At 40.2% G+C, this 12555-nt stretch overlaps 1 protein-coding gene across 1 annotated transcript in view; it reads right to left on the bottom strand.

Annotated features, from left to right (window-relative positions):
- Nucleotides 1-250: 250 nt before the first annotated feature.
- NAPA (NSF attachment protein alpha) overlaps nucleotides 251-12555 on the bottom strand; it is a 37993-nt gene continuing 25688 nt past the window's right edge. The window contains exons 4-11 of the mRNA XM_089684238.1: nucleotides 10863-10909; nucleotides 9273-9350; nucleotides 8304-8359; nucleotides 7350-7434; nucleotides 7102-7206; nucleotides 6931-6999; nucleotides 2034-2084; nucleotides 251-1724 (exon numbers count right to left, since the gene is read on the bottom strand). Of these exons, the coding sequence (XP_089540364.1) occupies nucleotides 1623-1724; nucleotides 2034-2084; nucleotides 6931-6999; nucleotides 7102-7206; nucleotides 7350-7434; nucleotides 8304-8359; nucleotides 9273-9350; nucleotides 10863-10909 (593 nt within the window). The 3' untranslated portion in view covers nucleotides 251-1622. The remainder of the gene's footprint in view (nucleotides 1725-2033; nucleotides 2085-6930; nucleotides 7000-7101; nucleotides 7207-7349; nucleotides 7435-8303; nucleotides 8360-9272; nucleotides 9351-10862; nucleotides 10910-12555) is intronic.

The following is a 12555-nucleotide window of genomic DNA, read 5'->3' as shown; positions in this document are numbered from 1 at the left end:
TTCCTGCACATACTTGCCAGCCTTTCTCTTTCCATTGCGCTCCATTCCATTCTGCTGCCAGAAGCATAGCAAAGACCTGTGTAAGCTACAAGTTGCCAGTCTCAGCTTACACAAGTCTCTAGTCACTAGCTCACGGAGAAAGTCACATACTTAAAATGACCCGGTACTTCCTTTAACTCCCAGTGCTAAAGTGAACAAAGGCATGTATATACTATTCCTTTGGATATGATAAGCTATTAGGCACACAGACTTAATACATCCCACTGGCTTTATTTCACAAGGGGTTTGCTGCACTTTTTTTTTATTTTTTGGTGGTTCACAAGACAACGGACAAGACAAAAAAAAACAAATAACCCACATCTGGGGGTCATCATAAAATGCTGGGAAATATGCACAATACACAATAAAGCAATGTCAACTTTGTAAAAGATGTCCATTAAACGGGGGCATGATGGTTAAAAAAAAAAAAAAAAAAAAAAAAAGCAGTTTTTCATTTCTGACAAATCAGTAAGTTCCATCCAGGCCCCGGCCCTCCTGGAAGAAGCTAGATGCAGGCAGGCATCTCACAAGCTAGTAAAGCACACTAGGCCTTAGCTTCGCATTATCAAAACAGGAGGGAGCCCAGACTGTAAATACCAAAGTGTTTCCCCATAGCAATAACTCAGCCAAAAAAAAAATATAAACAGCTGGAATCTGGTAGTCTAAGTGCCATGGGAACATTGACGCTTTTTTTTCTTCTTCTTCTATAGAACTAAGCCCCAATATTCATTGGTCCTAAACCTCGATGCTCAGTATTTGTGCTAAATTTGACTGTGCAGTTTAAATCGTTATCATATAGATACTGTATATGGTTTCCTACATTTATGGATAAACACAATAATTATTTTTATAATCTAACACACCAAGGGGTTGCAAGAAGAAATAAAATATGAGGTTACTTATGAAAACCTTTGCATTCCTGGTATGCTTCTCTGGCTGGTCTGCTCAGGCTAAGAAGTACTGAACTCTCATATATGGGAGCCAGACTGTGGCCTTCCAATCCTTCCAATAAAATATATACGTTCATATTATGTTTAGTGTGGTGTGATGTGGCCAGAGTTCAGCCCTCCCAATTCCCTCCCTTTACATGCCCCCAATTCCATGCAATGGTACAATGATTGAGCTGCTTGCCCAAAAAGTGCAAATTGCACAGACAGCGCCTGGGTTTTACAGTATAAAAAAAAAAGGAGCCCACTTGTCACTGAGGAGGTTTATAATGCTAGCTAAAAACGTGCAGAAAAGTCATGCCGTCCAGCTGCAATATTGTAGACCTAAACTGTAATAGCACAAAAACTAAAAAAAAAAATATATGGTATATTCAATGCCTCTGTACTGTAGAAGCAGCCATATTGTGATCAGCATCCCTCATAAAAAGCAGCCTACCAATAAACCAACTGCATATGACTGATAAAGTTCACAAAATGGCTCAAGTACAGGGGCAGAATTTCGAAATGGTGACAGAGGATCTTGTGGGAAACTTAGATTTTAATGCCAATAATATAAGCAGTATTTCCGACAACCCGCCTTCACAATTCCTAAAGTGGGCTCAGATCACTGGGGGAAGGGGATACAGAATGAAGCCCTTAGCGCAAGTCTTCCTCTTCTCCTTTGATGGTCTTCTTGATGCGAAGCAGCATTGTAGTCAGCCACTGGTCCAAGCGGGAGATAGAGTCATATTCTTTAACCTGTAGAGCAAAACGTTTTAATAAGTTAAGTGCTTTGGGACAGAATGATATCAAGAAAGAAGCAAATGCAACTGCGGAATTGCAATTAGCGATCACTATTTTATGTCTAATGGCTTTAAAATTAGTAAAAAAAAAAAAAAAAAAGTTAATTGCTACTAAAGTGAAAGTCAAGACACCAGAGCAGAGACATTGTTCAATAAAAAGCACATGCATTAATTGCTTGCCTTTATTAAGATTCAAAGTGTGATGTTATATATTCAAACTGTACTATAACAAGAGAAAAAAACAAAACCCACAAACAAGACTTACTGCATCTGTATAGTTGTCCATGTTTTGTTCTTCATGAGCCTCCAGCAACTTCTGTCAGTAAAAAAAAAAAAAAAAATGCTTAAAAAGTAGACCTGTCATTAAAACCATGAACTCAAAACCTAGATTACGTGCTCTCCGGATACAGGGTGTATTTTTGGAGTTTCAAGATGTTAAGGTAAACCATAGGTGAAAACTGCTGGTTAAAAGGAGTAGAAGAGTTACAGCAGCTTGGTCCTGCCCCTCTCAAGTCAGCATATTCGTCACCAAGTCTGCGATTTACTAGTGGCAGTTCTGGGCACTGTCACTGAGAATCAAGGGATTCTCAACTAAACAAGTTGAGGGGCTCCAGAGGGTTTATTTAATGCAGAGGAAACTGGCTTTTCAGTTTCCTAATTTCTTCGTAAAGTCCATTTTGGGATCTGGAGCCTGGAGATTTCAAAGTGATCTGGGACGGATGAAATCTCCAATCCTGGGTCCATGCTTTCTGAACCCCCAGCACACTAATTGTACAGGTGTGTGCAGGGCTTTAAATAACCTAAGGGTTCTGGGCTCTACCCCAGCAGACAGGAGGTCATTGCCCAGGAATCAGGAGGGCTCCACCTAGGAGAGGTGGGAGCCAAAGCAGCCAGGGGCTATTTACCTGAGAGAGCCGGGAGGCTGAATATTTGTTTCATTTGGATCGATGGTGGATACCCCTGTGTGGGAAACATATTGTGTGGAAATTTCCTTTAAATAAAATTGGGCTAAAACGGCCCTTGAAAAGAAGGAAGCGAGTGGCTGTGTGCTTTAAAAGACTCTACCCTTGATGCTCATTTTTTACTATATATATATATATATATATATATATATATATATACACACACATACATATATATATACATACATACATACACACACACACAAACACATATACATATATATATATATATATATATATATATATATACACACACACACATACACACACAGATAGGTCCATATATATGTGGGCACAGGCACAATTTTCATAGTTTTGGCTCTGTATGCCACCAGAATAAGTGAAAACGAGACAAACAATACAAAATGAATTTGAAGTGCAGACTTTCAGCTTTAATTCAAGGGGTTAATCATCAATATCAAGTACAAATTTTAGGAACTGCAACCATTTTTATACACAGTCCCTCCATTTTCAGGGACTCAAATGTAATTGGACAAATGAAAATAATCATAAATAAAATGTTCATTTGTAATATTTTGTTGAGAATCTTTTACTGGCAATGACTGCCTGAAGTCTAGAACCCATGGACATTACCAAAGACTGGGTTTCCTCCTTTCTGATGCTTTGCCAGGCTCTAACTGCAGCTGTCTTCATGTGTTCTTTGTTTGTGGGACTTTCTGCCTTTAGTTTTGTATGCTCAATTGGGTTGAGATCAGGTGATTGACTCAGCCATTGAAGAATATTCCACTTCTTTTCCTTCAAAAGCTCCTGGGTTGCTTTTGCAGTGTATTTTGGATCATTGTCTATCTGTACTGTGAAGCGCTGTCCAATTAACTTTGCTGCATTTGGCTGAATCTGGGCTGACAGTAAGTCTCTAAACAGTGCAGAATTCATCCGGCTGCTTCTGTCACATCAATCAACACAAATGACCCAGTGCCACTGGAAGCCATTCATGTCCATGCCAGCACACTGCCTCCACCATGTTTTACAGATGACATTGTGTGCTTTGGATTATGAGCTGTTCCAAGCCTTCTCCACACTTTTTTCTTCCCGTCATTCTGGTACAGATTAATCGTAGTCTCATCCATCCAAAGAATGCTTTTCCAGAACTGGTCTGGCTTTTTTAGATGTTATTTTGGCAAAGTCTAATCTGGCTTTTCTATTCTTCAGGCTTCTGAATGGTTTGCACCTTGTGGTGAACCCTCTGTATTTGCTCTCATGAAGTCTTCTCGATTGTAGACTTTGACAATGATACGCCCACCTCCTGGAGAGTGTCCTTCACTTGTCTGGATGTTGTGAATGGGTTTTTCTTTACCATAGAGAGGATCCTGCTATCATACCCCACTGTTTTCCATGCCTTTTTATGTTGCTGAGCTCACCAGTGTGTTCTTCTTTCCTCTGAATGTACCAAACTGTTGATTTGGCCACTCCTAATGTTGCTGCTATCTCTCTGATGGATTTGTTTCATTTTTGAAGCCTTACAATGGCCGTTTCACTTGCATGGACAGCTCCTTTGAATGCATGATGTAGGTTCACAGCAATAGATTCCAAAGAAATACTGAAGGAGTAGCCCACACCTGGCCATGATACAGCGTTTGATTCAATTGTCCAGTTACTCTTGGTCCCTTGAAAAAGGGGGGGGGGTGGCTACTCTTAAGAGCTGTAATTCCTAAACCCTTCTTCCAATTTGGATGTACATACCCTCAAATTAAACCTGAGAGTGTGCACGTTCAGCCCATATCCATTATATAACTATAGCTTGAATAGGTTTTGGTAAATACCTGGAAAAAAAAAACCTAAACCGGCTTCTTCTGGATCCGTGGGCGCAGGCATGCTGTGATAGGACACAGTGCTATTTTGCCAACAGGTTTCAGCCAATGATTTTGGCTGAAACCTGCTTATTGGCTGTGTCCAATCACAGCCCAGAAACCAGTGTTGACAAAACACACAGGACTCTGTGTAAACAGAAGACTGATCATGCTGTTTCTTCTCTCTGAAGAGCAGGGAGAAAAAACAGCAAGATTGCAAGTAAAATCAGAACACATTACACACATTACACAGTGTCAGCATCTAATTAACATCTTAAGTACATTAGTACAGTGACAGCGTACAGTATTAGCACTGATTGCTGTATTAATGTCATCAATGATGTCAGTGTCAGTTACTATACCTCCCAGCCAGCGTCATTGCAATTTTTAGGTAACCTTGTTCAGCTTTTCTAACCTAAATTTGATACTGTTCTACATAGTTCACTGTTCTTCTTAGTAAAAAGTCCCTAAGATCAATTAGACAGAGTCAACCTCTGGTGCCCAAATAATGTATATCAAACAAGGTGTCAGTAATTTTAAAATGTATGTAATGAGCACTAATGTACATGCACTGATCTGTAGGGGGACAAGAACGGCAATGACCTCTAGCAGTCTCATGTGTCCCTAGCCTGGAACAGTCCCTGCAGCAAGTTCCAGCAACTTTAGGCGTATGTCAGATATCTCTGACCATCTCCTGTAGCATGCCTGCAGCCTCTGATCATTTATTGCAGCCTATCTGCAGTCTGGCATTTTTCTTTAGTATTAAAGCAGAACTACACTGCATCTGAGCACCAAAAACAAAAAATGCCATTTAATTAATTTTTAATATTCAAAGCATTCTCACCCATCCACCTGTTTACATGATTTATTTTGCTGAGAAGTCATGTTGGAAAAAAAAAACCCACCCCTCTAGCATTTCTGGCCGTGGCCATCTTGAGTAAGAGCAGATGATTCATGTAGCTTTACTTCCTGGAATCCATCTGCCCTTAGCTCAGACATGCAGACAGGAGGGTGTGCTTAGCTGAGAAAACCCCTCCTCCCCTCAAGACTCCTGGGATGTATGACATCATTTGCCTAGGCCTGAAAACAGGAAGCAACTGAAGAAATGTAAAAAAGTGTAAAACATGTAAAAATATTAGAAATATAGATGTAGAAATATTTTCCTATCTCTTTACTAATGCTAGCAGCATAAGGATTAAAACTAGTCAATGTTGATTTAGAGAGTGAAGTTCTGCTTTTAAAACACACTGAACATTATATGTAGGGCTTTGGTGTTTTCGGGAGCCCATTTTGAGGCCCTGTCTTTTGAGTATTGAATTATTATTATTATTATACAGTATTTATAAAGCGCCAATAGTTCGCTCAGCGCTGTACATTACAAAGGGGGACAGAACATGTGACAGAACAATACCAATACAATGCAAAATATGAGGGGATCGAGGGCCCTGCTCTTTCGAGCTTACAATCTAGGAGGGAGGGGATGGTGGCACAGGAGGAGATAGCTGTGGGGGATGGAGTGGTAGGAAGAGTGGAGGAGGTCGGCAAGTTAGCAGGGGGTGGGGTAGGCTTCCCTGAAGAGGTGGGTTTTCAGGGTGCACCTAAAGGAGAGGAGAGTAGGTGATAATCTGATGGGTTGGGGCATGGAGTTCCAGAGGATGGGTGATACCCTGGAGAAGTCCTGGAGGCAGGCATGGGAGGAGGAGACCAGGGAACTAGAGAGAAGGAGGTCTTTTGAGTAGCAGAGTGTGTGTGCTGGGCGGTACTCGGATATTAGGTCGGTGATGTAGTTCGGGGCAGTGTGGTGGACGGCTTTGTACGTCAGTGTTAGGATTTTGAATTTGATCCGTTGCGCAATCGGAAGCCAGTGGAGGGATTGGCAGAGGGGGTTGGCGGAAACGGAGCGGTTAGAAAGGTGAATGAGTCTGGCAGCCGTATTCAGGATCGACTGAAGCGGTGATAGCCTGTGGTGAGGTAGGCCAGTGAGGAGGGAGTTGCAGTAGTTGAGTCGTGATATGATGAGGGAGTGGATGAGCTGTTTAGTGGTTTCTGGGGTTAGCAACGTGCGGATTTTGGCGATGTTGCGGAGGTGGAGTCTGCACGAGTTTGTTAAAGATTGGACTTGGGGCTGGAAGGATAGGTTGGAGTCCAGAATGACACCAAGTACTCTGGCCTGCGGGGCAGGTTTGATGGTGGCGTTGTTGGATGTGATGGAGAAGTCAATGGGGGGTGGTGTCCGGGCTGGGGGGGAAGACAAGAAACTCGGTTTTGGAGAGGTTCAGTTTAAGGAATTGGAGCGACATCCAGTCTGATATGTCAACAGAAAGACATTAATTAGGCAAAAAGACAAATTGATATTAAATTGACAGAAAGATTGATAGACGGCAGATTTTACCTTTACTAGTTTGCACTCCCTGGAATCAGAAAAAGCTGGAAACATTTCCTCATATTTCTGGACTGCCAGCTGTAAAAAAAAAAAAAAAAAAAAAAAAAGCACACTTAAGAAATGCTGATCATATTCTAAAAACTGAAATGCCTACATGGCCAAAGCAAATAAGCGAACTACCTTGGCGTTGTACATGTCGATGCAGAAATGACAGAGAGCAGCTTTGAAGAAATACTCTTTGGCACTGTATTTGAGAAGAGGACTGTCCATTGCATTGGTACCAACCTAAAATGAAGTACAAGGGACAGACTGAGTGGACATAAGGCAGTGCAACCCAGCCCTTCAACTGGCTCCTAGAGGTAAAGAAGAATGAGACAGCCCTGTCCTAAAGAGGTGACCCAAATTAAACAGATGTGTGTGGTTTCTACCTGCTCATAGATTTCAACAGCTTTTGCATACTGCTCCAGTTGAGCTGTGTAAGTGGCGACCTTCAGAAGACATTTGTTGGCAGAACTAAAACGAAAAAAACATAATTGTGATGGTTTACAAACAATACGCCAGGACGTTTGTGACTTGGTAGTAAATGCCCATCATCCAGCAGTTTTATTTTAATTATATATATATATATATATATATATATATATAAATATATATTCTGTAAAATGAAAACTACATGTATTTAAATAAGTAAAACCCCAAAACATCATTAAATGTGAACAACTGCATGCAAAATTGTACTTTTATCTTTAAAATGTTAACTTGTGCACCTTTCTAGTATCATAAAAGCAGCCACACAACAATATTATCTCTCATGGCCAATCACTGGAGTGGTGCTGAAGTTTATTTTTTTATATAGATAAAAATAAGCCATTATCTGAGAATTACCACCATTCACATTTGTTAAATGTTATTGAGGCATAAGTGTACTTGTATTTCAACACCATATATAAATCACCACCCAAAGCATAAAGCAGGTGCTTGCATCCTGCTTTAGTTTTCCTCTAGGGGAATTCCCTCTACCCTAAGAAACGATCATTTTGAAATTTTTCAGATCAATTTTTTCATATTACATTTACAGATTGAGGACACTTGAAAATATTATTTATGGACTATAAGCAGGCAGATTACTGAATGGTTGAGTATGATGTAAAGCGCTGAGCAAACTGTTGGCGCTATATAAATCCTGTATAATAATAATAATAATAATGTCCTGTCCTTAATATGTAGTATAATGCACAAGTGCTGTTCTTCCATTAAACTTTTTTTTTGGAATGTACCTATTACTCTAAACTATAAATTTTATTTATACTGATATTCAATATCATTTAAACTGCATGCTGATACACAGTTCGGTAAAGAAAACTGATGTGATCAATGTGTACCTGTTGGACTCCTCGCCCTTGTAGTAATCAGCTGCCTGCTCATAGTGAGCAATTGCCTGTAAGGAAGACATGGAACACATATGAAAAGAAAGAAAGAGAGAGAGGGAACTAAAGAAAGAGAGAGAGGGAACGAGAGAGAGAGAGAGAAAGGAAAGAAAGAAAGGAAAAGAAAAACAGAAGAAAAAGAAAGGAAGGAAAGACAGGAAAGAAGAAAAAAAAGGAGAAAAAAAAAAAAGAGGGAGAGAGAAAGAGAAAAAAAGAGGGAGAGAGAAAGAGAGGGGGGGATAGAGAGAGAGAAAAAAAAAAAGGTTTGCAGCTTTACCAACATCCCCCAGGTCAGGAGACTAATCTACAAATGCACTTAGACCTACAAAAATTATAGTGTAAATGTTTGTGGTGAGAGTAATGGCTAATTAAGAGTTTTATAAAGCTACAGAATGGGCGTGCAGCTGAGCTACATATGCAATTACTTGCAAAAGGAACCCAGGAGAGGTAAAGACTGCAACCAGGAGTAACACAATCTTTACACAAGTGTAGAGATTTATTATCAGTCTTTGTAACAATGCACATGAAGAACTATATAACTTTTACTAGAGTACATGAAATGTACTACATCTAGATGCACTAAGAGAGGAATGACAGAGAAGCCTCACCCAGTAGTTTTGGCTGGAATCACAAGATAATGAAACTGTGAAAGTCATATGTATTGCATCACTGCTGTCACACCCTAACTCCTATGAAGGCCACATCACTGGTGAGCCTGAAAAGCAGGAGTCAGTGATGGCTTTCACAGTGCTATAAAGAGTGCATTTCATTTTGTTACCAGCTGTCAGCCACTGACTGACTACTGTATTTTATTATTATGACCCTGTAAAATATTGGCTGGATTTAATTCCTTTGCCATAAATACATGATTTAGTAAATGTGTAATGCGCATATAATATTCAAAAAGCAAAAGCACTAACACACCTTCTCTATATCCACCAACTCAGACTCATATATTTCAGCAATAGATATGTGATGTTTGGCTGCGATGGTGAATCTTCCCTGGAACACAGATAAATACAGTGAATTACAGCAGAAATTGCACAGTGCTTATATTTGCAAATCTGCGAATCCTTTATAATCCAGTTTAATGTAACCGTTCATTTAAAATCTACAAAAAAAACAAGGTAATAGTTTCTAAAATAATATACTCAGCAGTCACTTTAAATGTACCCCTGCAAGTTCATGCAAACAGTCAATGTGTAAATCCTGAGGCAATACCTCTACACATTAAGGCCCCTTTCACGTGGGCAGACCGTTTGTCAGTTTTTCGTCCATACGTTGACGGATGAAAAATGGAGAGCAATGCATACCTATGGACAAACAGATGTAAACGGATGATCATCCGCAAAGATTTTTGAAACGGATCATAGCTCTATTTTGGGTGTTAATAAAATAGAAGCAGACCTAAAACAGATGTAAAAAAACGGACAAACAGTCCATTTCTGCATTAGTTGTTAGGAGCCATAATTCCCCACTGAAAGCAGAATGTAAACAACAAAACTGAGAGAAAAAAAAAGTCTTGACTGAACATTTGTTGGCTCCAAATGCCATGTGTGTGTAAAATATGTATGTATGCAAATCTATGTGCTTTGTGTTTGAGATTTGCATATATGTCCACTGACTAGCTTCTGAATCGTCTGGTCCCAAAAGGCGGAAGAAGGAGCTGTCAACTGGCCCCTCCGCTAAAGTAGAGAAAGTGGTGTGGTCACCTGGTGATGTCAACAGTGACCCTGCCCCTTGGTCTGCTATAGCGCCAGGGCCGCATGACAGCTGCTTCTCCCGACACTTGGGACCAGACCAAACAGAAGCTAGGCATTATGCAGTCAGCGGACTTATATGCAAAACTCAAACACAAAGCACAGAAACTTGCATACAGATGTTATATAATATACACACACTGCGTTTGGAGTCGGCAAACGTACATGGCATTTGGAGCCAGCAAGTGTTCAGTCTGACATTTTTTTTCAGATCTGTTTACATTCTGCTGTCAGGGTGAATACCTTGTTAACAAAAGAAATGAGTCACTGGTTGTTAAGGACTCCAGGGGGTGGATTAAAGAAAAAACCAAACCAAAACAAAAATGGACAAAAAGACAAAAAAAAACAAAAAAAACACACAAGGGATGTAAACTTATGTAAACAGAATCAGTTTTTTCTTGGAAAACATGACTGAACTGATGAAGCAGGAGGACTGCCGGTGTGATAGGAGTGTAAAGCACGCAGACATGGCCTAGAGGTTCAGCTGTTATAGAAGCATTAGAATGGAGATGTACGAAAACCTGTGCCAGAATTGGTGGTTTTGCCACATCAGAGATGGTTTGAAGACCAACTCTCTTCACTCCTGACAGCTGAACAGAGCAGCTGGGAGTGAAAGAAAAGGCATGCATAAAAACATGCATGCTCAGTTAATGAGGTCATAATTAAGGTGAACGTGTTCATTTGACATGCATAGGTAAAACATTTTAGTCCCATAAAGGGTGCCCAAGTATAATATAGAGAAAAGGAAGAATACCATATCAGTGTAGATCTCAATTGCTCGAAGCAGGCAGTTGATGGCTTCTGCAAAACAAAGATATACAGCATGACAGCCGCTATCAGATGTATCCTGAGAAGTAAGATGCTTCCTCAAAACTGCTAAGTTACTTATTCATTTTACTCATTTATACAGTGCAGACATTTTGTTTTCACACCAACTTTACAGAGAATATGAAAACGCTCACATCACTTTGTGGTCCAAAAAAAGTCCACAAGTTAAAGAGGAGCTTCAGTTATCTTTTCAAAAATCAAAAGTCAGCAGTTACTTTTAATAATAGGACACTCACCTGTCCCAGGATCCAGCAATGTCCTCTCCTGGCCAGTTACTTCACCAGGCTTCAGTCCCTGGCGCCAGCTCGCTATCTGTGGGCAGCCGGCTGTGACTGCAGCTTCACAGCCAGCTGCCCACTTTGTATGCTTGAGTCTCCCTGTGCTTTTTTTTCCCCACAGCTTTCTGGGACCAGCGACATGTCCCAGAAAGTTGTGGGGGGAAGGGGGGGGGGGGATTGGGGCCAAACTTCCTCTCAGATTGCTGCCAAAACAGGAGGAGGGAGGGGGGGACAAGCAAGAGGAGGGGTGGAACATCTGCTTTTGGGTGAAGTTCGGCTTTAATGTACCCACACAGTCTTACATGTTTCCACGCCACACACCAGCAGGACCAATATGAGTGAACAGATAACCTACCAGTATGCAGTTTGGACTGTGGGAGTAAATTGGAGCCTTTATAAACACTTCAACTTTTGCTAACCACCATAACAAATACAAACCCAAAACATCAACAATCAGTGAGGTATTGCAAAATATGAAAAGGTTTTTTTTTTTTTTTTTAATAAATATAAACCACTTACATGTATTTTTTTATTACACAAAAAAATTCCATGGCTAAAAGTTTACTACAACTTTTGTAGTTATAGGGTGCAGGTGCAACTGAACTGCATGTGAACCTAAAGTTTTCAGGTTTGCATACCTTTCTCAAACCAGTTTTAAATTATGTGTATATTTTTATAACCAATAATTTATTAATTTACTCATCCTTAATTTCTGATTTATTCTAAGTTGTCATTTTACAGTAATTTAATCATCTTTTAATATATTCCTTATTCACTTGTATTTGTTTTGGTATTATATTTGTTCTACACTATTTTTCACTACGACATAGGTTCTGTCATATTTATTGATCTTGATCTAACACTTTGTTTACCTCAATTCGTCCATCAAAATCATACAGGTATGTATATCTATCAATTATTATTTCTTTTTTCTTATGTTCGTTCCATCATGCCCCGTCAGGCTTGAATATACTGCAAAGACAGCACATTATCTTTATGGGACATAGTTTGTAGTACCCATATTTGGCCTACTGCTAATCAAGGGTTAAAAACCTCTCGTCTGATTTAAATCTTGTATTTTAGCAACTAGTTCAGTCTGATGAAAGCAGCACAGTTTCTTCCGAAAGGTGTACCAGCATCCTTTGTGGCTCACAGCTACACACAGTGGCGGTGGAGATTCCTTCCAGAGGCGGCAACTCACGGCGGTGCAGTGTTCTCCGTGTCAGGGGCTTTCGGTCCACAGACTATAGCAGTGGCTCTCATTCCAAAGTTTCATCCAGCTGGCTCACCCATCCACCCATGCCCTGGACTGGTACTCTGTGACAAGCCCGGACTTTCCTT

Source organism: Staurois parvus, unplaced genomic scaffold (assembly GCF_062004578.1).
Source record: "Staurois parvus isolate SC_StPar_1 unplaced genomic scaffold, SC_StPar_1.0 ptg000340l, whole genome shotgun sequence".
Taxonomy (NCBI): Eukaryota; Metazoa; Chordata; class Amphibia; order Anura; family Ranidae; genus Staurois; species Staurois parvus.
Note: the sequence above shows the minus strand (reverse complement) of the source record. Positions and strands in the feature narration are given on the sequence as shown.